The sequence below is a fragment of the Pteropus alecto genome, unplaced genomic scaffold (assembly GCF_000325575.1).
Source record: "Pteropus alecto unplaced genomic scaffold, ASM32557v1 scaffold146, whole genome shotgun sequence".
NCBI classification, from domain to species: Eukaryota; Metazoa; Chordata; class Mammalia; order Chiroptera; family Pteropodidae; genus Pteropus; species Pteropus alecto.
Genome location: NW_006442107.1, coordinates 31,837,379 through 31,865,354, shown reverse-complemented (window position 1 = coordinate 31,865,354; position 27,976 = coordinate 31,837,379). Strand labels below are relative to the sequence as shown.

The following is a 27,976-nucleotide window of genomic DNA, read 5'->3' as shown; positions in this document are numbered from 1 at the left end:
CAGATATGCAAATCTCTCTTGTGGGGTTTAATCCATTGCGACCACTACAAGGCTGCTTCCTCCGGCAGAGGGAGCTTTTCGAGGACAAGGCATATGGTTCTCTGTGTCCCCAGCATCTAGCTCCATGATTCACAGCACATGCTTAGTATTTTCTGGTGAATTTATAAGTGCAACTTGTTAAATTAAATTCACCAAATCCTACCTTGCCACCAGTGGATTTTTTTAAAAAGAGCATTCTCTGGTCTATAGTTGTACCATTCCTTAAGACTTTCCTAACTTAGATATTTTAGCAATTAAAGATGATAGCATATATTTAAAAATACTTATTTTCTCAATTCTCAAACTTTATCCACAGAATCAAACCCACCTATCTATTTAAATTACTTTTTATTGGGAGCTTTTGATGATATATGATACATAGTAAGGGAATTACCTAGTCCTGTAGCTGAAGCAAAAATGTACTGAGCCCTTTCCAGAAAGTGACTGGTTTAATATATCAGTCCTGAACGCAAGAAGAGGTGACAGAGATGTACTGAAACCACGCAATATGACAGTTTCCACATAAAGAACATGGTGTGAATTTCTGTTCTTAGATCTTATTATTACTTAGTATTTTTCTCTTTTACTAGCTAACACGTCAACTGAATGTCAGATACAATTCCAACACTTATGATGCCTTAAATGGGTTAATCTTCATACGACCATATGAGGTTGATACTATAGTTATACCATTTTATAGCTGAGAAAACTGAGGCCCAAAGAGGTTAGGTGAGTTGCTCAAGTTCACTTAGCCAGTGGTAGGAAGCAGAGCTGAGTTGGAATACAGGCAGTCTGGCGCCAGAACCTGCATCCCCACCATGGCTGTCAGTATTCGCTCTGCAAGACCCACACTATGCCAGGCAGCCACAACACTCCCGATTCTCGGTGGAGTTAAAGGCAAGGGTGGGTACTTCACAACGCAGTTCAGAAAAGTACCTTTGGTTAGGGTACTAAAAGCCAAAAGAACTTAAAAAAAAATAACTGCTCGAGGATTTTCCAGATTCAACTAGAATAAAGATTCCCCGGGGTTAGAGAATGTAGAGCAGAGTAAACAAAGCCTGGGACCTTTCATTGCTCTTAATTCCCATCAGCCTGGTTGTGCCACCAGAAAAAATGTGGGCTTGTAATTCAGTGACATACGCAGACAAAGATGGGGAAGATGGGGTTTCAGGCTTGAGGCGAGACACTTCTTATCAGGCGTCCCTTTCTCTTGGCAGTCACTGCACAGGTTTGTTTACCCGTGTTCCAGCATCACTCCTCATGTCTCATTTACTGTCCCATCTGTTCCACTATGGTCCTCTTGCCAACATCAGCACCCTGCCCCCCAGGAGTGTTGGAGGCACTTAATAATCTGAGAATTATTAACTGATAGGATTATTCCTAACAAATTTCCATTTATTATTTCTCCCAATAGCACCTTTCTACTTGTTCCTTCTCTCTTCTCTAGTATATATTCTTTTTCATTGTTTTCCTTTCTTCTTCTTCTTTTAAATTGATAATGATTTTGGTGTTTAAAAATATTTACTTTCCCCTCCCTGCCAGCTTTATCGAGATATAATTGATATATAAATTTTTTAAGCAGTCCTCTCTGATCCACTAACTAGAATCAGAAAGAGTATTTTGAAATATAATTAATACAACATTTTATTTCAAAATATAATAACTCAATGAATCATCCATTTTAACATGCTTAAAATTAGTATAAACTATTTCAGTTCACACTTATAAATCATATTTGATTAGGAAATATTTTTTTGTATACTCTCAAATACATATCATCTATAGTGTTACAGGAAGTGCCAAGGCAGTTATTTTTAAATAGTCCATGAAAAATTTGAATCAGGTTATTTTATGAATCATTATTTGAGCCCATAACTAATCTCTTTGACATTAATATCTTTAATAAACATTTGAGCAATATCTGCATTCATAATATTGGATAGAATGGAGACATCACCTCTGTTCATTAGGCTTGTATTTTCTCAATAACCTAATTTTGTGTTTCATAAGATATCAATGCTTTCAGAAGTCTTACTCTTAATCCTATTAATTTCTAAGCTAGCCTTTAAAAGTGCATGAGGAAATACTCAAAGGCAGTCAATTTCACTGAATTATAAGTTAAATCACTAAAGGTAAATCTAAGAATTTCAGGGTTGCTAAAATACAGAACTTCATCTGAAGATGTTTCTGGACTTAGATCAAACCCTTGGGGCCTGGTCTGAGTTAGTTTTCTTGGCTTTGCAGTCTTCTGAACTGAGGCTATTGGCAACCTATGAGGATGCACATGTCAGCAAAGTGTGTCTGTCTATTCGTTTGTGTTGGACAAAATACCTGGTCTTAAAAGAAGACTAGCCATCGCAGCAGCATGGCCAATAAGCTTGAGAAATGAAGCTAAACCCAAGGCAACACAGCATCTGGGACATAGAATTAAGTATCATGAGTGTTTCCCCCAAGAGGAGAAAGAAGCAAAGTTGACACTCATAGGATATAGAGATGGTAGAAACTCATTCCAAAAATGCTCATTCCGACAAGATGTTTTCCAACTGTGAACTAGTCAGATAGATACAGGACGAGAAACACATTCTAAGATTAAAAAAACTATATATCGACCTAATCCTATTTTTATTTTAAGCATGTTCCTTTATCTTTACCAATGACTGTGAACTAATTTTAATAAGGTAAAAAGAGATATCCTCTCCTCTGCATGTACACCCAAGTGATAGTGGGCTTCTGTGAAGCAGACCTCTTCAAATCAATTCATTCTTTTCAGTTCTTGAATGACTTTCCAACAGAATTTGCTAATGACAGAGGCTGTGAAAGGGGTGAGCCCTACATTTTGTATAGTGTAAGAGAATATCATTGCTCCTGGAAATGCCCCTGAAATCTGTCTGCACTAGATCCCAGGATGGCGACATGCTCTCTGGGCTAGCAGGACAATAACAGCTGACACTAGCCAGTCCCTCTAATCTCTACCACATGACATTGCTGGTTGGTCTATAATAGTTTTAAGTGGACAGTTTCTTCCTGAGATAGCTACTACAAAATTATTTGGACTTAACATCACTGTTAATTACAGGAAAAGTCAACAGAGTGATCGAGAATGGGGAAGAGAGCCTGGTAGGCCTCTGTTCATTGCATTATTTGTGCAGAATAAGGGAAAAGGTGAAGCGGTCCTCCTTCTTCCATGTAACATATGTTCGCTTCCTAGTAATACATCTCACTGCCAGGGAGAAATGGATCCCTGGCTGAAATACCCGGTCCCCTTCTGGCAGTGCCCGGGGCCCCACCTGCTGGCTGAGTGAGTCGGGAGCCCAGGCCTGGGCATCACACCCAGGAAGGCTGAGTAGGAGCCCTGGCGCCAAGCTTGTGCTTACCTCGTATTCCTCCTTGAAGCCGTAGCCCTCAGCACACTTCATCTGCGTGATGTGTTGAAGCAGGTCTGCTACCCGGATGGCGGGGTGGAGCTGCCCTGTCTGATAGGGCACGTCAGTCGGCTCTCGCTTTTTGTAAGTGTGGGACTGCACCAAGCTGCTGGTGTCACTGGCCATCGTGTGGGTTTCGTCTAGGAAAAGAAAGCACGGAGAAAGTGAGGGAGAATCAGCAGACTACATCAGAGTCGCTGAGAATGCTAAGAAGCGGCTGCTGACATCCCCTCGACCTCTAGCTACGATAATCCCTACAATGGCTCAGCAAATAAGAAAAGTTAAATGTTTAGAAATTTAAATGGGATTGGCAATATTGATAGGAATGAGGCAGAAATCTTATTTTTATTTTTTTTTACAAAGCAGTCCAAACGATATATTGCTTTTACAAAGCTGGTTGATAAGAACCCTTTAGCCTCTGGGTGCTAAAGTTTATAGAAGTTTCAGTCTGAAACTTCATCAAGGCCTGGTGCAAAACCAGTCTTGTATTTCTTCCAAAGATTAGTTAACTAGTTTGTATGAGGAAGTAAATAAATTCTGTACAAATGTTCTGTGAGCAAAATAAAAGTGCACAAAATGGTTTGGCTTATAAAGCTAGCAATGAGAATATGGACTTGATGCATGGAATCCAAGAGAAGGGGAAAAAGAAAAGGGAATTGTTTTGATGAGTCACTTTGCATGCTCCGGGATCAGAAAGCTTGACAAAATACTGTGGACCAACACATCACAAATGGAATGTTCTACAGAGATAACATGCAGGCCGACACATAGCAGAACCCGCTGGCTTTGTCGGGATCTACAGATGAGACACACACTCCCATCCCCTCCACACCTTTTCCATGGGGTGAATGGGGGAACTTACCATTTATTGGCACTTTTAAGAAGATACATATCAGGAGAAAAGAGGAGGAGAAAAAGGAAACAGGGCATAAGCAATAGTACTGTGTGAATAATTACAGGTATTTTTTTATGTTGTGCTTCAGTTGTACAGTTAAGTTTTCTATTCATAGGTGGTCAGAGGGCAAAGCCTCAATTCTCCCATCATGTTAGGATGGAAGTGTTTAATTTAAGCACTCAATAACAAAAAGGAGGTTAACATAGAATCATAATTGCTTTTCATCCCCCATGAACCAAGTAATGACTAAATAAGTCTTATTTGTACTCGACACATTTTCTCGTTTGAATTTCTTGAATAAGTCAACCGAATTGTACTACAAAATTAATGTCAAAACTTGGTCAAATAAGCCTGAAGAGGCTATATTTTAATGGAAGACTACTAGCAAATTAGATTAATTAACTACAGAAATTGTAGCTATTAAAAATGTCTTATGTAGGAAAGTGCTATTCATTAAGAGTTTCCACATTCTACAGGTTAACTCATTATGATACTGAATTCCTTTAGCTGTTTAATAATTGAGGATGTGTCTCATCAAAATATAATTCTAAAGTCACTTAAAATGAGACCTTTTAAGTCAAAATTAATTTCAGGTAAAAAAATTAAAACATGAGAAAGGATATGTTCAAATTTTTTTTTTTTTAAATTAGCGGATTATTTATCTACAGAGAATTCAGCTATGGGGTTTGTTTGTTTTTAAACTGAGAAGTTCAGCTCCAAAAGAAATTTAGTTCAAGGGCGCTTGGTTAGCTTGGGCATGGTTTTGGAACTTCACTCCTATCTGCATCGCAAAGCACCTGGGGATGCATGGTATGAAAGGTGGTACACAAGTGTGTAGCTATGTCGCTGCTGCTGAAATGGCACCTGGATCACTACGAGGTGGCTAAACACACAAAGACAAAATAAAAAAGGGTGGCAAGTTGATTTTATGACTCTTTTTTTTTTTTTCATTTGGATTTGCTTTGACATTTAGAAATTCCTATGTTCCCATTTAATTAGAACAGTCACAAATAAACTGGGAAATTTTCACATCAGATTTGCTTGCTGGCAACAGCCAAGCTCATAAAACGGGATACAGGATCCCTGCTGAAGTACTGAATCCATTGAGCTTTTAGCTGCTCCAGCAGGAAGGTCTGTTCTTTATACTAAAATAAATGGAACATTAATTAGTTTCCCCCCTGTGCCTCTCTCGTTCCCTTAGTTCTGTACCTTTTGGGATGAACATAATTAAATGCCCTCCATTGTGGACTGACCTTCCAAACTTCCCCTAAATGAATCATTTGGGCCATCTATGTGGATACACCAGCAACAGAGCAGTGCTTTGATCCAGGGCTAAGACGTTTTAGCCATATGGAAGCTGCAACCACTGTCGCCATTGTATATATCATCTCCCACTGCCTGGTGACATCTTGGCCTCATCACTAGTGTGGACATGTCTTAAAGCATTTAAATACTACTAAGAACATTTAAGAAAAGAGTACTATTATCTAGTACTTAGATATTAAAGAGGGAATAGAAAGTTTCTTGTGCAATATCTGTTATGAAATTAGGTCACCTATACTAGTAAAATTCTTGATTGCACCCAAATTAGTGATTAATCTGTTCCCTCTGACTTCTTAAAAAAGAATTATTGCTGATAAAACATATCATTTGCCATTAATTTCCTATATTTGTTAAGAATTATCCACCAATTTTTTTAAAATTAAAAGTTATGCCTAGGAAGAAATCAGAAATAAAGTTTCTCATTAATAGTTCTGACAGTTTTCTAAGAGCAAAGAATGAATTCTACTTATATTCTTCAATCAACTACCTTGAATTTTAAACAAACCAGCTGAAAGATCTGGAATTGAAATGAATGCTGTGTTTTTGAGGCAGGGAAGGTTCTATCCATTGATCCATCCATCTAAAATTCTATATTTTTTGCAAGAAAATAATGTAAAGGCATACTAAAGCTCTACACATTAGGGCACCTTAGCCTGTGAGTCTATAAAGTGGAGGAATTAGAGGATTTAATTGCGCCAAGCTCCTAGTCACAATGAGCATTTATTCTTGTCTTAATGTAGATATATTTTATACAGTTTATCTTCTTTCCAGTTCCACGTGATAACCTCAATAACCCTTACTATACAATATATAGATTCACATTTGCACCAAGTAATGTGGAAGAAACAGTTCCCAAAAACTATCATTTGTTATGTTGGTACATATGTAAGCTAGACATGGTAACAGTTATTTGTCTATCTGGCTGACTTATTTTTCACAATGTACATCATTTTTGCTTCTTCAATTGTTTGTTCAAATTTTTCTCTCTCTGTAAAGTAGCCTAACCAACTTAAAAGATGTCATTAGTGTTCATAATAACAAAGCAGCGACTTTGAAAAACGATATTTGTTTAATAAGCTTATCTAAATCCTGCTGTGAAAGAAATCTGAACATTTTCTTCCCTCTGACAATAGGCGTCTCAGCCCTCCCCACTCACAGCTCCTCCAAGGTCAGACCATCTACTAGAAGAACTGCGGAATGAATGCCACAGCACACAAAGAAATTGCAAATTTTCGCCTATCAAAAGATTCTGCAAATGTCATCTGCATGTAGATTGCATTGTTCTGGTGCCTAAGATTAGCCTGTGCCCTTCACTCAGGAAAAGAATAAAAATGCAGCTTTTTCTCCTTATAGTTAGTAGTAAAAGGTGAGAGCTTTAGTGGGTTTTGTTTTTGTTAGCCACCAAAATGATGCAAATTCAAAAATTTTACTTTATGCCCATTCTTAAACTTCTGAGTTCACTTTTTCCCCAAGCAACAAATTTGCTTAAGCCCAGAAAACACCATAAGGAAAAAAAAATCACCCTCTTTGAAAAATCATAACAACTTAGAGAAAAGAGAAGCACAGGGGGAAAATTATGTTGCAAAGATATAAACCCTTGTAAAGAGAATTAGAAGGCAGAAGTCACACAGCTGAGGATGGAGCTCTAGTTATGATGAACAGTTATATATCTTGAAGTCATTTGTTAGTGGTAGAAAGAGAACACAGCCGTGATACACTCTGGTTACATATGCGTCTCAAATGCAACAGCAGCTCATGCTTGTTTGGTAATGCTATTTCATAGCCAGGTAATGACATTTCTCCTCACCCTTCTTGCACTGGACAAACAAGATTTTTTTTCTTTAACTCTCCGCTGGGAACATTTTATACTTTCAATGCATTCTGCCCCACATTTTATTTTTAACATTTTTTTTTTCATTTTTAGTGACATCTGATACATAATAAACCATGTGATTATAAAGTGCCATCTTGTCATTTCACTGTTGAGAACATCAGCTCCTTTGAAATTCTACTGTGTGACAGACACTTTGGAATGCTGGGGGTGCCCTCAGTGGCTCTGAGGAGGGGTAGGGGGCCAAAACTCTACTGTGATCATTTTCTGCATAACATTTGGCATAATTAGAAAAATGCTATTTTTGAAATTGAATTTTTTAGTGCTTAGCAATAAGTGAAAATAACAAGCTATTTTCACTTTTACGACTGTCACATTGGACAGAATTCAGCTTTTGGAAGTACACAGCTGAGTAATGACATACTGCGTTTTTTCCCTGGGATCAGACCTGAGTTTAAATTCAGAACATAGAAAGGGAGAATACTGGAGCTGGGATTGTTTATTTGAACCCTTTGGTATCATTTTAAACATGCATGAGGCAAACCCTTTTCTGAGTGGAGACTGTTTGGAGAAAATCTTTTTATTATCTATGCCCCACCCCTACCCCAGGCCACCCACCACCCTGTGTCCTGCTTACGATCACTGCATCATATAAAATTAAAACTCCAGTCTCTTACAGAGTGGCCACTGACTTTCTAAATTACACCTGCAATAAACTATGATAAAGGGAAATGGTCTCACCTAAAATTGCAGTTGGCACAAATGGGTCTGTCATACATCATTAGCAGGTCAATGCAGAGAAAGTAAAAAGAGAAAGAACAGTAAATGATTGATGAAAGGCCCCCCATTATTCCCAAAGAAAGCCACAGAAAGCATCGGGTTATAAGATATCAAACATATTAAGCTCCTAAAGCATCATGGACAGCAAAGTGAGAACTGATTGAATCTGACTGTTGAGGGGTTATGAAAAGATGAAACAATGGAAAAATCTGTTACCTGGGTAATAGGAATTAGGCACCGATGTGCTCAGTGTATTTGTTTTCATTGTAAAGGATGATGGTGAAGACACAGCTGTAAATAAGAGAAAAGCTAGTCAGCAGTTGTAATGAGGCAATACCTGAAAATATGGCACTCTGAGATCACTCACAGGGATACCAGGCTGGTGTAGACTTGACTGAAGAAACATTGGAGGTTTACTGATGTCTGTGTGGTAAATATTACCATTACCTGCTGTCTCTGGGGAATATTTGTACTTTAGAGAACAAACACTCTTTTCTCACTTAAAATATTTTTCTTACCCCACAAACGAAAGGAAAAAAAAACAATAACCACAGCTGCCATTTTGAATTTATAAATTCACTAGACTTCTAACCTTTGCTTGTAAATTCTAGTATTATGCCAAACTGATTTTTCACAACCAGGAGTATGAGAATGTGTCTACACATGGTTTTAATACTTGCTAAATACTCTTCTTCCTTGTATTTTGGATATTTAGAGAACTTTCCACAATGCTATGACTGGGTCTAAGAAAAGCAAGGGTGATGTTTCATGTGTGCTATATTTAAAGCTGCATGCCTATATATTGTTCTATTCGTCTTTTCAATCCTTATAAAAATACTTATTTTTATTTGAAACATTCCTCTGAAACACTCAAGACTTAACTATTACACTTTCTATCCTTTCCTGTTATTAAGAAGAAAGTCAATCTCATCTAATTTATCTGATTCCATCAAAAGTGGGCATTTCCTATTTTTATTTTGTTAACTTGCTTCCATGTCTTAATTGATTAGTGCTTTAAAAACACTTTAATTTCATTAAATTGTAAGGATAAATGATTTGAATGTGCTTAAGTGTTCAAGCAGGTTAAATGTAAGTCTGAATCTTAACTCCTCTGATGTAGGTATATGATTTATGAGATGCTGAGTTCCTGACCCCATTATATCATTGTAATTATGGGAACAACTACCGAATTCCTATGGACATGCTATGTTATCTTTATTCTGATGACATATTATATATTTTAGCTCTCCTGGGGCAGTTCCTTTAGGACAGTGTTTTACTCGCGTTTATATTTTTAAAGTACAGAATTAGTAAATAACAGAACAGGAACCAGAACCCAGACTACCTGTCATTTATAAGATATTTTTTCTAAAATATGGAAGTATCACATTTCTAATGCATGTTTATGGTAAGCTGCCAGGAAAGAAAAAGAGCAATTGATAAAAATAAGAACAGAAATCCTGAGTACCTATAAGACATGCTAAGGTCAGCAAGAATAACGCCTATTACCTGTAGACGTTTTTATGTGGTTGGTGAAAATGTATAAAAGCAAATAAAAATAACTATGTTTATTTTTGCCTTTTTTAGAAAGAGATATTTTAAATACTTTTGCCTTTTATTATAAAAATTAAACCCATTCCCACTCTACATACCTATTTCCCCCCTTTTTATGTACAGCTCCCATTTGCTTTGGTGGACAGATTATCCCCTGCTCTCATAAAGGTGCTCGTGCTTATTTTTAAATTCTCTAGTCTCATTTCTCATTGTCTTATTTCTAAATGCTACTCACTTTCTCCCGACCTTAAAAGATCTCAAATATTCCCAGACTTGTCATAGGTTTGGGGCTGGAAGCCTAGTGGTCTAATGTACACTTTTCCTCCATCAGTAACTGCTCTTATTTTAAAGGCATTAGGAGAGCATTATGATAAAGTTTACCATTGGGGTCACTCCCGATGGATAGAATTTGATGCGACCTACTCATTGCTCAAAGAGTGGGGGGAAAATGGAATGCTTGTTGCTGTGTTTCCTCTATTGGCTTTATTGATGGGAGACACAAAATAAGGCCTGATGGCAGATAAGCCATGGAAGCTGATGCCGGTTTCTGCAGTAGCCATCTCTGCATGAGCAGTTTTGGACTTCCACAGATGCATTCACTTTTTAAAAAGTGACTCCCAAATTAAATTTCCTGTCCAGAGGCAAATATCCCCTGTTGTTCAAACTTCAAAAGCCTAGAAACTACCTATGTAGGTCTCTGCTCTTTGGGCAGGTAATTCCAAGTAAATTTATTCGTGAAGAATTTCACCATGAAATAGAAAATCTAGAATATTAATGGGTTATCTTGGAAAATAAGTGAGAATATATATCTGTGCGGTCCCTTTCATACTGACAGTCAAGAAATAATTGTAACTACAAAAATTCTAACCTTGTCTATGGTGGGAAGGAGTTCTCCTATGTCAGCCCAAAACAATTGCACAATAAGTTGCTTTATTTTGGAAGTTAAGTGCCAAATATACATACATATATATATATATAATGAAAAATATAATATTTGCTACAAAAAAGCAGATAAAATTCTATGAGAAAATGGGATGTAGTTTGTGGTGTACTGAAGCACCACAGATTCTGTCGCTTATACTGAAAATGACAGGAGAGGTCAAAGAACAATGGCCACCGATGAGGAGTGCTGGGCTGCCCACTGGGGTCAAAGCTGGGTCTCTTGAACTCCCGTTCCACCGGGCTAGCTTTGCATGTAGAATAAATAAATATGGCACTTCTAAGTAGGAATAGGTGGACAACCATAGTCACCAGAAACAGAAAGGAATAGGCAACTGAACTCTACAAAGCCTTGCTGAATGTAAGATAAAGGCTAGGCATGGGAGCAGGCATGTGTGGTGACTGGAGAGGGGAGGAGTGGATGAGAGAGAGCTACAGAATCAGAATACGTCAAATGGGTGGTCAGACACAAGCACTCACTGTACAGACTGGTATCAGCCCTCTCCCCCCAGAGATCAGATTCCTGAGCTTCTCAGTCAGGAGTTCTCCAGCTTTCATGCGTTTTTATTAAACGCATAAAAGTAATGGTGATAGCTGCACTTTTATTCCATCCCCATGCCCTCTAACATCCTGATTCACAGCCAGGGTGAGTGGCAGTCTGTGGCATAAATTTCATATGGTAAAGAGACCTCTGACCTTGAATCCAGCAGGGGCATGAACCACAGAGTCAGGCATATACCACAAGATTTACTTTTGGTCTCTGAGATCACCAGGGGCACAACTGTTCTTTTTGTATTTCATAAAATCAATGTAATTGTTAGCTTCCTAAAATAATGCTTTGTACCTGGATCACAGGTGGTAGTATGAGACAGTATCAGCTGAGCTAGGTTTACCCACCTGGTGTGAAGTGTAAGACTTGTAAAGTGGAAATACAGTTTAACTTATTAATTGCCACTGATAGCCCTATAATAAAGGCAGAAACTGTCAGCTAAACAAATAAACAATTAACTTGTTACTGCCATTTAGTGAACTGTTTTATAACAGGTTTCTCTTGTGTGATTCCACACCTGGTTAGCTTACAAATAGGATCTAAACAAAAATGATGATGAGAAGCAGGTGCCTTCTTAGAGAGGTGAGAGGCTTTGTGTCACTGTTCTCTAAGTCTTTACAGACACGTAATTGTGGCTTACTGCACTCTCTCATCTGGCCCCATCACCTTTACAATACTGTTTCGCTCAGCAAACCATGGCACATGGAGAAGCTTCCAGGATCGTTTAAAGGTCCCGGAGAAACCAATAAGGCCTAACAATTCTCGGGAGTTTTTTGTTTTTGTTCTTTTTTAATCCCCAGTACTACCTGGAATTCTGGAAAACCACTGAGATGTACTAGAAGCCAAGAAATGTGTGCACTTACATCTGCCATTCAGATTGTGTGTGTCCATGAATGAGAAGGCCTCGTCGCAGTTTGTGCCTTGTTCTGCATAGCTCTTGTCCATCGAATTCACCATCACAGTCATCTCCTGTCGGGTGCTGCTCATTGTCTCCTTCCGCTTCTTGGCTAGTTTCCTTAGGACAAAGAGTTCATTATATAGATGTGCATATGAATAGAAAATGGGGCGTTGCCATGTGTACTGACAACCAGGTGACACTTCTGTCGAATTAGTCGTATTCATCCATAACACTGATTTATTGTGCCTTCTAGATATCAGGTTCTCTGCCAGCTGCAGAGAGACAGAGATGAAAAACACCCACTGCTTATCTTCAAATAAATCCACAGTGATATTAGGAATGTACAGCCAGCCTAAAGCATTAGTTTCTGTTCTTCCAACTATAAGCTAAATTAAAATGGCCAATGACTGTTTCGATGCAGTACAACGGAATCATTACGTATTTACTGATATGCTTCTAGTAAATAACCTTTTACTAAATTATTTTCCATATTTCCATATCCAGTGTCAAAAAGTAGATCCCTCTAGTAAATATTTGCCAAACAAAATTCTAATTATCTAAGGATGAATCTAAGAGGCATATGGTAGAACTAAAGAACAAAGCTAGGCGAGGAGTAAAGAAAGTATAATTGGAGTGTGTGGCTAAGGGGAGCAGGCTGTCACACAGAGCCTACGCAGAAGAGAGGAGCTCAGGTCTCAGAAGTATCGAAGGGGAATATCCTGAATTCTCAGATGACACTGGACCAAATCTCAAATGAACCCAAATTAGTTCCCATCAAAGTTTGTCAACAGAGCAGAAAGCAAAAAAATTCAAGTTATTGGCTCCCTTGGAAAATTTAGCAGCGGAGTAAGTCTCCTTGTTCCCTCCCTCAGTGGAAGAGAGTACAAAAGTCTGAGGAAGACAGAGATTTCCAGTTCTTTTGGAGGCAGTTTAACATTGACCTCTATATCCTTCTCATTGACCACCAAAAGTTCATAATCTAAAGTCACATATAAACTGGACAAGAGTTGTAAACCTAAGGGAAACTGACATACAAATAAACAGATAAGACACATTTTTATAGCTCTTATTACTGGAAGCTGTTTTATGCACCCAAGGAAGACAAGAATAGAATTACAGACATTCAAAGAGAAGGTATAAAGTGAGAAGGCTTAAGAGGACCATGGCACCATAATACCAAAAATATTATGTCCCCAAATATCTTAATTCTTCCTAAGCACCTAGCAACATTTACAAAAGAAAATGGCAGCTATTTCTAGTAAATTACCTTGACTCTGATTGACCTAGGACAGAGTAAAATTTAAAATAGGTCACATAATCAAAATTACCCCCATATTAGGTGATTACTAATGCCATGTAAGGCACTGACAACATTTGACCATCTGGATAATCTTTATTATCATTTCCAAATGCCACATAATCCAAATGCTTTCTTGCCTGTAGTTAATCTTCTAATATCATACTTTAAAGTCAGAAGTGTTTCATTAAAAGTTGCCCTTTTTATTGATAAAAGTTGTTGGAAAAATACACTTTTTAAACAGAAAAATAAAAATAATCTATAACTTCTACAACAATGTTAAAGTTGCAAAGTAAGCCAATGTGGCTCCTCTGGGCACTGGCATTCCTCCCTCATAAGTGTGCAGGCCATGACTGTCTTTCCAGAGCCCCCTTTTCTCTAGCCAACATGCTAGTGTGAGAGGCAGAGCCTGGGTTCGGATGTTCTCAACAGGTGTTCTGGATGGCGGCAGCACCAGGCTCAAGCTCCACAGCTGTGGTAACAATGACAAACTTTCTCTCCCCTTCTGAATCTACTAGCTCATTGGAAAAGCATTCTTAGGCCAGGTCTCCCCAGGAACATGGAATTAACGGACTGGGATAATTAATTCCATAATTCAGGCAACACATTTCCATTTTGCTAGAATTTCTTTGATTTGCCTCAAACTTATTTATACAGATAACTGCCTCAATATTTCTTTTTGTTCTGCTATGAAGAAAAGCGAAGTCAAGTTCATCAGACTTCCTCTTTGTCTTTCCTTGCTTATATTCCTCTAATCCTTACAGGTTAGAAAATGACAGTGAATGTGTTTCTGGTGTTGTTGGTGGGAGGTGGTGGTGGATAAGGGGATGTGTGCACCAATATAAGCTAAGCTTGAACTGGAAAAGCTCTTTCTCCTTTCTGAACCTCCATATGTTTGAACTAATTTCAGTGATGTTATGTTACATACTTCATTGGTGGTGATCTTCCTTAAGCACAAAAGAAGCTCCCCTAAGGACTCATGAGAGCCTGTTCAAATCAAACAGTGGTCCAGACAGAGACAAACAGCTTTAAGCTCATGGCCATTAAGCACGTGTTCTATGTCCATGAATCTTCTTCAAAGTCCAGCTCACAATGTTCCCAGCAAGCCTTTCTGCATTAACCTTAACTTTCACCACAACTTTATTTGCATCAAATGTCACAAACACAAATATCTCACCAGGGCCAGATAGATTACATAAGTGAGTGAAGTAGGTGTAAGACGATAAGGAGTGGTGGAGACTGGAGAAATGGAAGGAAGAAACAGCGACTCTGCTCCAACAGACTGATGCCCTATGGAGGTCCTAGACATTGTAAATTTCAGGAGAAACGAGAAATCCAGATATTACGTGAACTCTTTTGTGTCGTTAAAGAATTCAAATTTAAAAAACAAACTACAATGTGGCCCAAACAAAGCAGGTTTGTGGACACTTCTGCTCTCCATTAATAACAGCACTTAGAAAATTGTATTGTAATGGAAAAGAGTGGAAACTAATATATAATACACAACTACTATATGACAGTACTCTATAAATGTCATCTCATTTAATCCTAGTAAACTTGTAAGAGCTGTTCTTTCTTCCTGTTTTACGCATGAGGGAAATGAGTCTCAAGGATGTTAGGCAACTTGTCCAAATGGTGGAGTGGGATTGCACCCCAGATCTCTCTAGAGATATTTCTAGAACAATGTGCTATCTCTAGTAAAGTAATTCATTAATTTACATTTCCTTACAGTTACATTATGAATATCACCAAATTGCTTTCAAGTATAAATACTCTATCACTCCATAACTAAATATTATGCTTTGAAAAAGTAGTATTAATTTACTAATACCTAGCCAATGCTTTACAAAAAGCAGGTGACATCCAATATGCTTGTTAATTAAATTAATCATTGTCATACTAAAGCATTAATAAGGAGAATTTTTTTATAACCTACTTATCAAAAGTACCTTGCCTGGTTATGAAGATTTTGAGTTGTTGCTTGGGATCTTCATTTGTTCATATACACACTAAATGCTGTAGTACATAATTACAGATAGTTGAGGAAGTTTAGATTTGGAATTGAGGGTTGAGAATAACTCAATAAATTCGAGTTTTCTCTTTCTCTTTTGCTCTATTTATCCTATGGGCTTGGGGTTTCAGATCTGTTTTTTTAAGTGTAAACTTTGAAAACTGTCAGAAAAACTTTGTGAACTTAATGAAATAAAGTGTTTTGTGCAGGGAAACTCATAAAGTGGAAGCAATTTTCTTTGCAATCTTATCTAAAGACACAAGTAAATTTATTTTCCATTTTGATTTTTAAGAAATGGTTTAACTATTTTGACCACAAATATCCAAACTTGTACTACATGAATCTCAAAGGCCCTTAGTAATAAAAAATAAATAAAAAAAAAATTCCTACCAAAACCAAAAAACGGATGAAGCTTGAAAGTCATCGCTCTGTCTTAACAACAAATAAAAAGCAGAACAAACTAAAAATCAACAACTCTTCTTAGATTCATCAGATAATTGAGGTCACAGGACAAACCTCTCCCCCCGCCTCCAATTACAGAAACAAACAGGTGGATACAGAGAATCACAACTCACCTGACCAGAAATCCATGGGCAGAAATCTCTGGGGTAGAAATCCATGGGGTAGAAAAACCTAAATCGTAATTGATGTATTACTGGAGGTCAATGTGGACAAATGAGAGTTATAAACTCCAAGGGGTCCAGTCTTAGGAGGACCTCCAGGAGCCCTATGGGATCCTCACAGTAAAGATTGAAGAAAAAGAATCCCCTAGGGCCTCTGTCAGAAGGATGGGGAAAGTAACCATTTAAAAATACACCCAGAGCATCCTATGTTTCTTAAAAGGGCTTGCCCTCAAGAAAAACTTTTTACTAGAACCTAACTTGCTGGAGTATTATCAGAGACTAATCTGGAGGAAGGGAAATACCCAACTCCAGATCCCTTCAGCTATTCTGTTCCATCCAAGGGAGATGAATGGGAAGCACTTGTGAAGGTCATTGTCCAGAGACACAAGTTCACTAGAAGACTGAGACCTAATCATAAGAATATAGAATGCTTTCCCGTCCCTCATACCTTACTATGCCACAATACTAAAGCCCTATTTACAGCAGTTTCTTTAACTCGGTACATTGAATTTGGCTTTCAATAGTTAATTACAAGGCATATTAAAAGGCAAAAAATCCCCACAATTTGATGAGACAAAGCAAGCATTGGAATCAGACTTAGATATGACAGGAATGTTGGAATTATCAGACTGATAATTTAAAAAAATTATGCTGAATATGCTGAGAGCTCTAATGAGAAAAGTAGTCAACATGGAGGAACAGATGAATAACAAAAGTAGAGATGGCAGTTCTAAGATTGAATCAGAAAAATATGCTAGGAAAAAATTAGAGAAAACGCTGCAACAAAAATGAAGAATTCCTTTGATGGGCTCATTAGTACAGTGGGCATGGCTGAGGAAAGAATCTCTGAGCTTGAGAATGTCACAATAGAAACTTTCAAAACTAAAAAGCAAAGGAAAAAAAAAAAGATAAACAAAAGAATAATCCAAAACCAATGGATAACTATAAATGGTGTAACATACGTGTAGTGAATAAAGGAGAAGAAAGAAATAGAAGCAATATTTCAAGCAATAGTAACTGAGATCCACCCCCCACCCAAATTAATCTCAGACACCAAAACACGTATCCAAGAAGCTCAGAAAACACCAAGAAGGAAACACCAAAAATCTCTACATAGACATATCATATTCAAACTTCAGAAACACAAAGATAAATAATAACTCTTGAAAGAATCCAGAGAGAGAAAATACCTTACCTAAAGAGAATCTGAGATAAGACTTATCTTTCTCCTCAGAAATCATATGAGCAACAGAATGGAGTAAAATATTTAAAACATTGAGAGGAAAAAAACCCTCACTGACTTAGAATTCTGTGTCCTATGAAATTATCCCTCAGAAGTGTAGAAAAATACTTTCCTTTCAGACAAAAATTGAGGTAATTTGTTGTTAATAGACCTGCCTTGCAAGAAATGTTAAAAGAAGTTCTTCAGAAAGAAGGAAAATGACATAAGTCAGATATCTGGGTCTACATGAAGAAAAGAAGAGCATTAAAAAAGGAATAAGGGAAAGTAAAATAAAAATTTTTATTTTTCTTATTCTTAATTGATCTAGCAGATAATTTGTTCAAAATAATAATAGCAACAATATATTCGACGATTATAGTTTATATATAAGTGAAATGGATGACAGCAATGATAAAAGAAACAAGAGCGAGAAATTAAAAATACTTTGTTATTATAAACTAAAACTATTTGTGGTGCAGTATGGTGTTTTTCAAAAATGGACTTGGATTAGTGGTAAATGTATATTGCTAACTCTACGGCAACACTGAAAAAAGTAAAAAAAAAGAAACTTCAAGAAAGGAGAAAAAAATGGAATGATATAAAATGCTCAATTAAAACCATAAAGGCAGATAAAAGATGGAAGACAAACATAGGGACATAAAAGCTGGTTAATAAATAGAAAACACTAAAAAAAATGGGGTAGAAAGTAATCTAATTATATAAATAATCATTTTAAAAGTCAATGGTCTGAATACACTAATTAAAAGACAGAGATTATAAGAGTGGATCAGAAAACAAGACCTGGCTAATATGTTGTCAGCAAGAAACCCACTTTAAAAATAAAGATACATATAGATTAAAAGTAAAGAGATAGAAAATGATCCAGTATGTTAATATTAATCAAAAGAAAGCAGAAATACCTATATTAATTTCACAGCAGATATAAGAGCAAGGAAAAGTATCAGGACAAAGAAAGGCATTACATAATGACAAAGGGGCCAATTCTCCAAGATGTAACAAAATTTAATGTGTGTATGCTTAACAACAGAGCATCAAACTATATGAGACAAAACTGATAGAAATGCAAGGAGAAATAGATGAATGCACTACAATATTTGGAGACCTCAACATCTTTCTATCACTAAGGGACAGATCCATAAGGCAGAAAATCAGTAAGAACATAGTTGAACTCAACAACGTCATCAATCAACTTGATATAATTGACATCTATGGAATACTTCACCTGAAAATACTAGAATCCACATTTTTCTTAAGTTCACAGAGAACATTCACAAAGATAGGCCACATTGTGGGCCATAAAACACACTCTAAAAATTCAAAGGAATAGAAACCACGTAATGTATGCTCTCAGACCATAATTGAATTAAATTAAAAATCAGTAGAGAAATATAGCTGGAAAATACCACAATATGTAGAGATTAAACAGTACCCCTCTTAACACATGAGTCAAAGAATAAATTTCAGGAAAATTTTAAGAAATAGTTTTAACTACATGAAAATAAAAATAAAACTTATTAAAATTTCTGACATGCAACAAAAAGTGCTCAGAGAGAAATTTATGGCATTGAATCAAAATATTAGAAGGGAATAAATAGCTAAAATAAATAATCTAAGCTTCCATCTAAGGATAAAAAGAGCAAATTAAATCCATAGTAAACAGAATTAAAGAAATAATAAAAATTAGAGCACGAATAAATAAAATTAAAAACAGAAAATCAACAGAGAAAATTAATAAAAACAAAAGCTGGTTCTTTGGAAATATCAATAAAATTGATAACCGTCTAGCCAAGCTCTCTAAGGAAAAAAGAGAGAAGACACACATTGCTAAAATCAGAAACAAAAGAGGACATCACTACAGATCTCATGGTTATTAAAAGGATATTAAATAAATGCTATTTACTATTCTATAACCACAGTTTGATAACTTAGATGAAATAGATCAATCTCTTGAAAGACACAATCTGTCGAAAGCCAAATAAATAGAAATGGACAGTATGAATAGGCCTATTTCTATTAAAGAAATTGAATCAATAATTAATAACCCTCAAAAACAGAAAGCAATAGGCTTAGCTGGGTTCACTGGTGAATTGTACCAAACATTAAGGGAGAAATTATACCAGCTCTCTACAATCTCGTCCAGGAGATCAAAACAGTGGGAATACCTCCTAATTTTATGAGGTCATAATTACTCTAATACAAAAATAAAACAGAGAGATTACAAAAAAAAACTATAGTCAATATCTTTCATGAACATAGACATAAAAGTCCTCAACAAATTGAATCCAATAAAGTATAAAAAGAATTCCATATAAGGACCAAGTGGGATTTGTTTCAGGTATACAAGGCTGGTTAAACACCCAAACATCATCTAATACAATCCATCACATCAACAGGCTAAAGAAGAATCACATGATGATATCAACAGATGCAGAAAAAAAAAATATGTAACAAAACTTAATACCCATTCACAAGAAAAAGCTCTTAACAAACTAGGAATAGAGGTGGAATTTCCTCAACTATATAAAGAACATCTACAAAAAACGTACATTTAACATCATACACTTAATGGTGGGAGACAAAGTTTTCCTGCTAAGATCAGGGATAAGGCAAGGATGTCTCCTCTCACTATCTCTATTCAACATTATACTGGAAACCCTAGCTAACGCAGTAAGACAAGAAGAAATGGTACACTGTTTAGGAAGGAAGAAATGAAATTGTCTTTGTTTGCAGATGATATGATTGTCTATTTATAAAATATAAAAGAATTTACAAAAAAAGCTCCTAAAACTGACAAGCATTTATAGCAAGACTGCATAATTAAGGGTGCATAGCAAGGTTAAAAATCAATCATTTTCCTACATACCAGTAGTGATATATAGGAATGGAATTTTAAATAAAAAACACAATGCCATTTATATTAGCATTCCCCAAAATGAACTACTTAGGTACAAATTTAATAAATATGTATAAGATCTACATGAGGAAAAACTCTGATGAAGGAAATCAAAGGAGAACTAAATAAATGTAGTGGTAATTAATGGATAGAAAAACAATATTATCAAGATATGAGTGCTTCCCAACTTGATCTATGTAATCTCAGTCAAAATTTTAGCAAGTTATTTTGTGAATAGCAACAAAATGATTCTAAAGCTTATATGGAGATACAAAAGACCTAGACTAGCCTACATGATATTGATGCTTAGAAGACTGATATTACACGACTTCAAGACTTACTTTAAAGCTATAATAATCAAGACAGTGTAGTACAGGTGAAAAAACAGACAAATAGATCAATGAGACAGAATAGAGTCCAGAAAGAGATAGATACAAATACAGTCAACTGATTTTTGACAAAGCAAAGGCAATACAATGGAGAAAAGATAGTCTTTTCAATAAATGGTGCTGAAACAATGGTACATCAAACATGCAAAAAAAAAAAAAAAGAATATAGACACCAGACTTTACATCCTTCATAAAAATGAACTCAAAATGGGTCACATACCTAAATGTAAAACATGTTAAGTAGAAGATAACAAAAGAGAAAATTAGATGACCTGGTCTTTGGCAATGATTTAGTAGATAAAACATCAAAGGCATGATCCATGAATAAAATAATTGATAAGTTCGACTTTATAAAAATTTTAAAAGTTCTGCTCTGTGAAAGACACAAGAGAATGAGAAGACAAGTCACAGACTGAGTAAAAATATTTGCAAAAGCCATATCTGATAAAAAAATTGTTATCCAAAATATACAAAGAACTCTTAAAACTCAATAAGAAAACAACTCGATTAAAAAATGGTCAAAAGATCTTAACAGATACCTCACCAAAGTAGATATATAGATGGCAAAAAGTCTATGAAAGGATGCTCTGTATCATATGTCATCAAGGAAATGCAAATTAAAATAACAAGATGCCATCATGCACCTATTTGAATAACCTAAATCCAGATCACTGACACTACCAAATGCTGGTGAGGATGTGGAGCAACAGGAACTCTCATTCATTGCTGGTGGAAATGCAAAGTGGTACAGCCACTTCGGAAGACAGTATGGCAGTTTCTTATAAAACGTATTCTTACCATACAATCTGGCAGTCATGCTCCTTAGTATTTACCTAAAAAGAGTTGAAGACTTATGTCCACACAAAAACCTGTATAAAGAAATTTATAGCAGCTGTATTCATAATTGCCCAAAATAGGAAGTAACCAAGACTCCCTTCAGTAGGTGATTAGATAAATAAACTGGGGTATATCCTGGGTATAATTGGATAGGAAACCAATTATTCAGTGCTAAAAAGAAATGACCTATCAAGCTACGAAAAGACATGGACGAAACTTAAATGCATATTACTAAGTGAAAGGAGCCAATCTGAAAAAGCTACATATTATATGACTCCAACTATATGATATTCTGGAAAAGACAAAACTGTGGTACAGTCAAAAGATGAGTGTTTGCCAAGGAGGGAAGAGGATATGACTAAGCAGAGCACAGAGGATTTTTATAGCAGTGAAACTATTCTGTGTGTGATACTATAGTGGTGGATACATGTCATTATATAGTTGTTAAAAACCATAGTATGTGCAACAAATAGCAAGAGTAAACTAATGTAAAGTATGAAATTTAAGTAATAATGATGTCAGTGTAGGTTCATCAATTGTAAGAAACGTACCATTCTGGTGCAGGATGTTGACAATGGGGGAAGCTGTCTCTGTTGGGGGCAGAATGTATATGGAAACTCTCTGCTCTCTTGTATTTTCTGCTCAATTTTGCTGTAAACCTAAAATTGCTCTAAAAAATAAAATTAAATGCAATACTACCTAGAAAAAAATTAGAGGGAGAAAAAAGTAGTTACAACTTTAAATCTCCAAACTAGAACAAAAATGGGAAAGGAGAGAAACGTGGGATGAATTCAAATTAAAGGGATGGTCCTTCATGCTTATTATATTCCAATATTTCTATTAAATTTCTTTCCTAGTGTAAAAATAAAAATGGGGGAATGGGGGTGAGAAAAATAGAAGTAAGCTTCTTGGTAAGTTATTATCTATATGACAGATATGAACCAGAACCAGTAAAGAAAACACGGTGAAGAAGTAAGTCTTCAGTAATGTGTCTGATGAAAGGAAGAGCTGCAGGACAGATGGCTGCCATTAGGAGACCCAAGTGCAGCAGGATTGGGTGGAAAGCAGGAATAACTCCTCTCCTATTTTCCTCTCTGAAATCAACGTGAGTCACAATTGTGAGAGGATCAGGATAAAAGGGCATGTTTGCCATGGGTAATCATGCAGATTCAAGAAGAAGAAATCCAAAGATCAACCTCAGCATGGACCCTAGTGTCAACCCCTAGAATGAACGTGCCTCTTAAGAAGGACTGCTGGTGGCTAACTGGGCTCAAATTTATGAACAGAGTTTAGTAGTTATTGTTAAACAAGGACCTCTCATGCTCTCTGTGCTTTAGGGAAAGCTGCATCGAGTTAGCCACTTCCTGCATGATGTTTCTGCCATCTGAGCTGACCCTTATAAAAGAGCTCCTAGGCTTATAAATCAACCAATGGGCTGAAGATCTGCCTCAGCTGATTGGAGTTGTGCTGCTATAACCTCATTTTAATCTTCACTGACCAATCAGGATGATGCTATTTGGACCAAGCAAACTGTGAGGATTTGAAGTGCTCATTTCCACAGAAATGGATTAATCAGGACCGAGAACAGGCACTCTTCTCTATATAAGCCAGCTTTGCTTCTGCCACAAAGAGTGTACTTTCAGTTTCCACCAAAGACCGTATTTCTCTGGCTAGAGCTGAAACACCAGGGCTGGAGCTATAACACCCAAGATGCTTCGCCCAAGCTGCCTTGCCCCAGCTGCTTTGACTGAGCTGTTTCATAGCCTAGCTGTACCACAGCTGAGATATTTAACAGGTTAACTGTTTTCACTGAGTAAAGCCTCACCACACCCCACAAATGGTTACTCTTGTTGATGCTGAATTGGTGATGATGATCTTCGGTTGACACTAATCACATTCCTAGTTTATTGCAATTCAGGATTATAGACCATCGTTCACCAAAGAGCATGACTGCTCCCTCTCCCACATCTATCAGAGACCCTGGGTCATGTCAACAAAGATCATGTCTGAAAAATGACTTAGTAGCGCTGATCTGAAGGTCAGCTGTTGGCTGCAGAAAAGTTGTCTTCATTTTTAAGTTATCTGTCATTTAAAATTCTATAGGGATGGCAAAACTTGAGGATTTGTGTCCCATGGAGATATAAGTATGAAAAGGCAAATGAATTTTTGGTATTGGCCTCTAAAATTAAGAGTGTGCTTAGATTTAATTAAGGACTGGGGTAGATGCTGGAACCAAAAAGAAGTATTTAATTTTTCTCACAGTAGGGATGAAATAGATACTGGTCGAGTCAAAGAATGCATATATTATACTAAATTGCCACGATCCAGCTTAATAAACCTAAATGAATAAGAGGCTGTCGCCTTAAAGATGGATCTGTGAGGATTACCAGATAACATTTTTAAAGGTAAAATTTTAAGAAAATACCTCGGTGGTCTGACACTGAATTATTTCAATTCGAACTAGCGACAAATAGCTGATAGAAAAACAAAAAGAATACACAAACTTATGTAGAACTTCAGATAAGCCAGGCCCTTCATGTTCATTAACTCTCTTAATTCTTACAACAGTCCAGTGAGTAAATCACTATTATTTCCCTATCTTAGAGAGGGAAACTGAGGCACAGTGGCATTAAGTTGCCCAAAGCCACATGGCTATAGAACTGTTGGCATCTGGCATTGCTTTCCGATGTTGGATAAAATCATCTGCATGAAATGATCATTGGCGTCACTAACCAAACTTTGATTGCTTAAGTCTGGACACTCAAAATAAAGGCTAGCTGGAACTTTATAGTTGTTGATGGAGGTAAGAGTGTTCTTCTAACATTGCTGCTAACTCTATCGTCACTTAAGAAATCTATTCAACCAGCTTCTTAAACACACAGCACTATGAAGTGTACTCATTACCTATCCAGCTGCTTTTGGTTTTCATTGGCTAGTGAATATGGCATGTGTTTATCACAAAGAATGTAGTTTCATGTTAAGACAAGTTAGGATTTTGATCTTTGTTAGGTCTGTGTTTCAGAGTTTACCTCTTGACCATGTGATCAGATAAAATGATTGGCCAATGTGGCTCAAGGAAGACTGGAAGGCGAGCTTGGACATTTACCTTTCTACCCTGCAACTGAGAAGTGAGGGCAGATTTTATTAACATATCACTTTAGTTTGCAGCTTTACAATGGGTAACCTAGTGGCAAAGATGACCTCAAATGCTTCATTGGCAAGTCAGAGTGTCTGAAAATGAACACACGCCAGGGCAACAGAAGCAAAGAACCATGTGGATCTCTTAGGCAAATAGCTGTCAGCCTCTCTCTTTGTATACATGTACGTACGCATAGATAACCATGTGCATTTCATGTTGAAGAGGCTCAAATTAGAGTTATATTACACACAGTTAAAAAAAATGTCTTTCTCAAACTTGAATGTTGAAAATGAAATATTTAGAAAAGGCTGACTTTCAAAACAAGTTGAAATTACATGTTTTACAATCTAGGATCACTTCAAAATATGACACATATCTTTTATATGACTGACCATAATCATTATTATTATCATGAGTTACAATAAATAAGGAGGTTGGGATCCTTATGTTATTTATTGGAACAAAAGTCATAGACTCATGTTAAATCAACATGTGAAAACAAAAATAATTTCAATAACATATATAAAACTACTTTTATTTTTTGGAATTAACAAAATTAAGAATAGAGCCTCCTATTTTCTGGAGGAAGCCCAAGTACCTAAATCTTTTTAATAGTACAGTGTTAGATTAAAAGGAAACTTTTCTTCACTCTCGAATTTCAAAAGGACCTCTGATTAGAAAGCATTATCCATATCTGTTTTGAGAGCCGTTGTTTTTATTTTCATCCAATAGCTATTTTACTATGCTTCTAGACAAATGTTAATGTCAGCTGGATGAGAGCAGGACTTTTTGCCTCTTCTGTTCGCTATGTATCCTGTCCTAGAACTGTGTCTGGCCCTTAAAAAATATTTCTGTTTTTTCCTATTATTCTGATTAACCATAATACCTCATTTTCTGATCATAAAAAATACTTAATGAACATCATTGTGTGTGAGAGACACAGACAGACAATGACTGATGCACACCTAAGGACTCTGAAGGTTGCTGGCTCAGATACACACTTGCCACAGCTTAATCCCATGGTGTCAGCTTTTAAATTTGTGGAAAGAATGAAAAGGATCCTTGTAGTTGAAAACACAAAACTGGTTCATGGATATAGATATTTCATCTTTGTTTTCTTTTAAAGGATGTAGAGAAATTTAAAAAAAAAATTTTTTTTTTGGGGTAACTTGAATTTAACATTATTCATATAACAGCCTTGGAAGAAACCCTTTGGACTAATCCTGAAATGCATTTAATTATCACTCTCCTTCATTTTTACCTATGTGCTTGGGTATCTTCCCTACTCCCCTCGGTTATCTTTTCTACCAAGGAGAAATTCCCTGTGAGCCCCACTTGTCCCCATTTCCCCGCTTACTCTACATTTGGCTCATGTGCCCCAAGGGTGAGAACTTCGCTCTGCTATTTGATGCTGTTTTAAGCTGGGCTACTTTGAACACATGCTGCAGCAATGACCAAGAAATGCATATACATTCTGCTCTCCAAGCTCCATCTGTAGATAGAGCCCTCCTGACAAAAACATCCTCCACTAGGGAATAACTTACAGCTCATATGAGCACCTAAGGTAATTTCCCAAACCAGCTGAAAATTTATAAACACTAAAAAAATCAGCAGTAAAAATAATAGATGCAGTATCTGTCATCCTTAGTAATATTTTGTCTAGTTTTATTTCTCACTTTAGGGCAATAAGAACCCAGAGGGATGGGAATCAGTGATGACACAAAAAATATGAAACAGGTACAATCCACAACAGAACAAAATGGGAATAAAGTAACATTAATGATTGTGAGTCCCGCTCAGTCAGCTTATGTTGCTGAATTCTGTGTGTGCACATTATCTTGAAATTTAATGGTTTCAAAAATGTCACTCTGCAGCAAGACTAAATTGGTATACCGTCGATCCTCTATCAGACTATAAATACAAGTGAGAGAGGAATTTTTAATGTATGTCATATTGGAATAGTACCTCCAGTTTCCTCTTTACGAAGTTTGTTAAGCTCACTAAAAAATTAGACTGCCTCTGTCTAATAAAAACAGAGCAAGTCATTGGTGTCAGTACATAGGGAAATCAGAGCTCAATAAACAAGAAAATTGCATATTCTGTATCTTAATTTAAACAGTGACATTATCATAAAATCCAGGTGACCCCTTGGATTAGCACAGCTAATTATCCAGAAAGCTCATAAACATATAGGATGAAAGTTTTAAAAATCATTCAATTTCATGTTTAAAATGTGGTTGCTGATAAATTTATTCAGAAGCAAAAACAACCTGTTTCTTTCAGGGCTCTAACAACCTGCATGGAACATAGCAACTAAAAGAGATTGCTCCAGAAGCACTAGCTTTAACCCAGGACAGGATGTCCCCATGTGCTAGGATCCAGATCTCATTCACTAGGCAGAATGGCCATCGAAGATGTTCACCTCTTATTCCCAGAACCTGTGAGTATATGTTAGATTATATGGGAAAGGGAATTAATGCTGCAGATGAAATTGAGATTGCTAATCAACTGATCTTAAAGTAGGAAGATTATCCTAAATTATCTGGGTAGCCCAATGTAATCATAGGACACTTAAGTGACAGAACAATAGATCAGAGAGATGTGGTATGAGGACTCAATCTCCCTTGCTGGTTTTGAAGACAGAAGAAGGAGCCACAAGCCAAAGAATGTGGGTGATCTCTAGAAACTGAAAAAGGTAAGAAAATAGATCCTCCCCTAGAGTCTCCAGAAAGGAACACCCTGCTGACACCTTGATTTGAGCCCAGTGAGACCTTTGTTGGACTTCTAACTTACATACCGTGAGATAATAACTTGTGTCATTTTAGTCATTAAGCTTATAGAAATTGTTACAGCAGCAATAGGAAACTAATACAAAGGCATTGAATCAGTGTCTAGAATTTTAATATTTTAGTGCTTATGGGCATTCCTATGATCATTTGACCATTTCGTCTTTCTGAAACACCTATTTATCTATCAACTATTCTTCCCAACACAGACCTAGATTTTCCGATCAACTTATCTTAAGCGATTATTACATTATTGCCAAAAATACCGCTTTCTCTGCAGAAAAATGTAAAAACAAAAATCACACTTTAAAAATCTTTACCTCTGATTCTGAATTAGTAAGTTTCTCTTTTTTACAGATAAAGATATCAAAACAAACTAGATTTTATTACTTTGGTACACTGGTAGTGAAAGGTTCTTACTTTCAATAAAAACATGAAAAGCAAATAATTTAGCCTTTCTGGCTATTTATTTTGTGTGTGTGTGTGTGTGTGTGTGTGTGTGTGTGTGTGTGTGGGTGTGTTTGGGG

The 27,976-nt window shown here is 36.5% G+C and overlaps 1 protein-coding gene across 1 annotated transcript in view; it reads right to left on the bottom strand.

Annotated features, from left to right (window-relative positions):
• Positions 1–27,976, bottom strand: part of PTPRM (protein tyrosine phosphatase, receptor type M) — a 705,638-nt gene that overhangs the window by 138,170 nt on the left and 539,492 nt on the right. The window contains exons 15-17 of the mRNA XM_006920073.3: positions 12,197–12,348; positions 8,507–8,581; positions 3,414–3,601 (exon numbers count right to left, since the gene is read on the bottom strand). Coding sequence (XP_006920135.2) covers positions 3,414–3,601; positions 8,507–8,581; positions 12,197–12,348 — 415 coding nt within the window. The remainder of the gene's footprint in view (positions 1–3,413; positions 3,602–8,506; positions 8,582–12,196; positions 12,349–27,976) is intronic.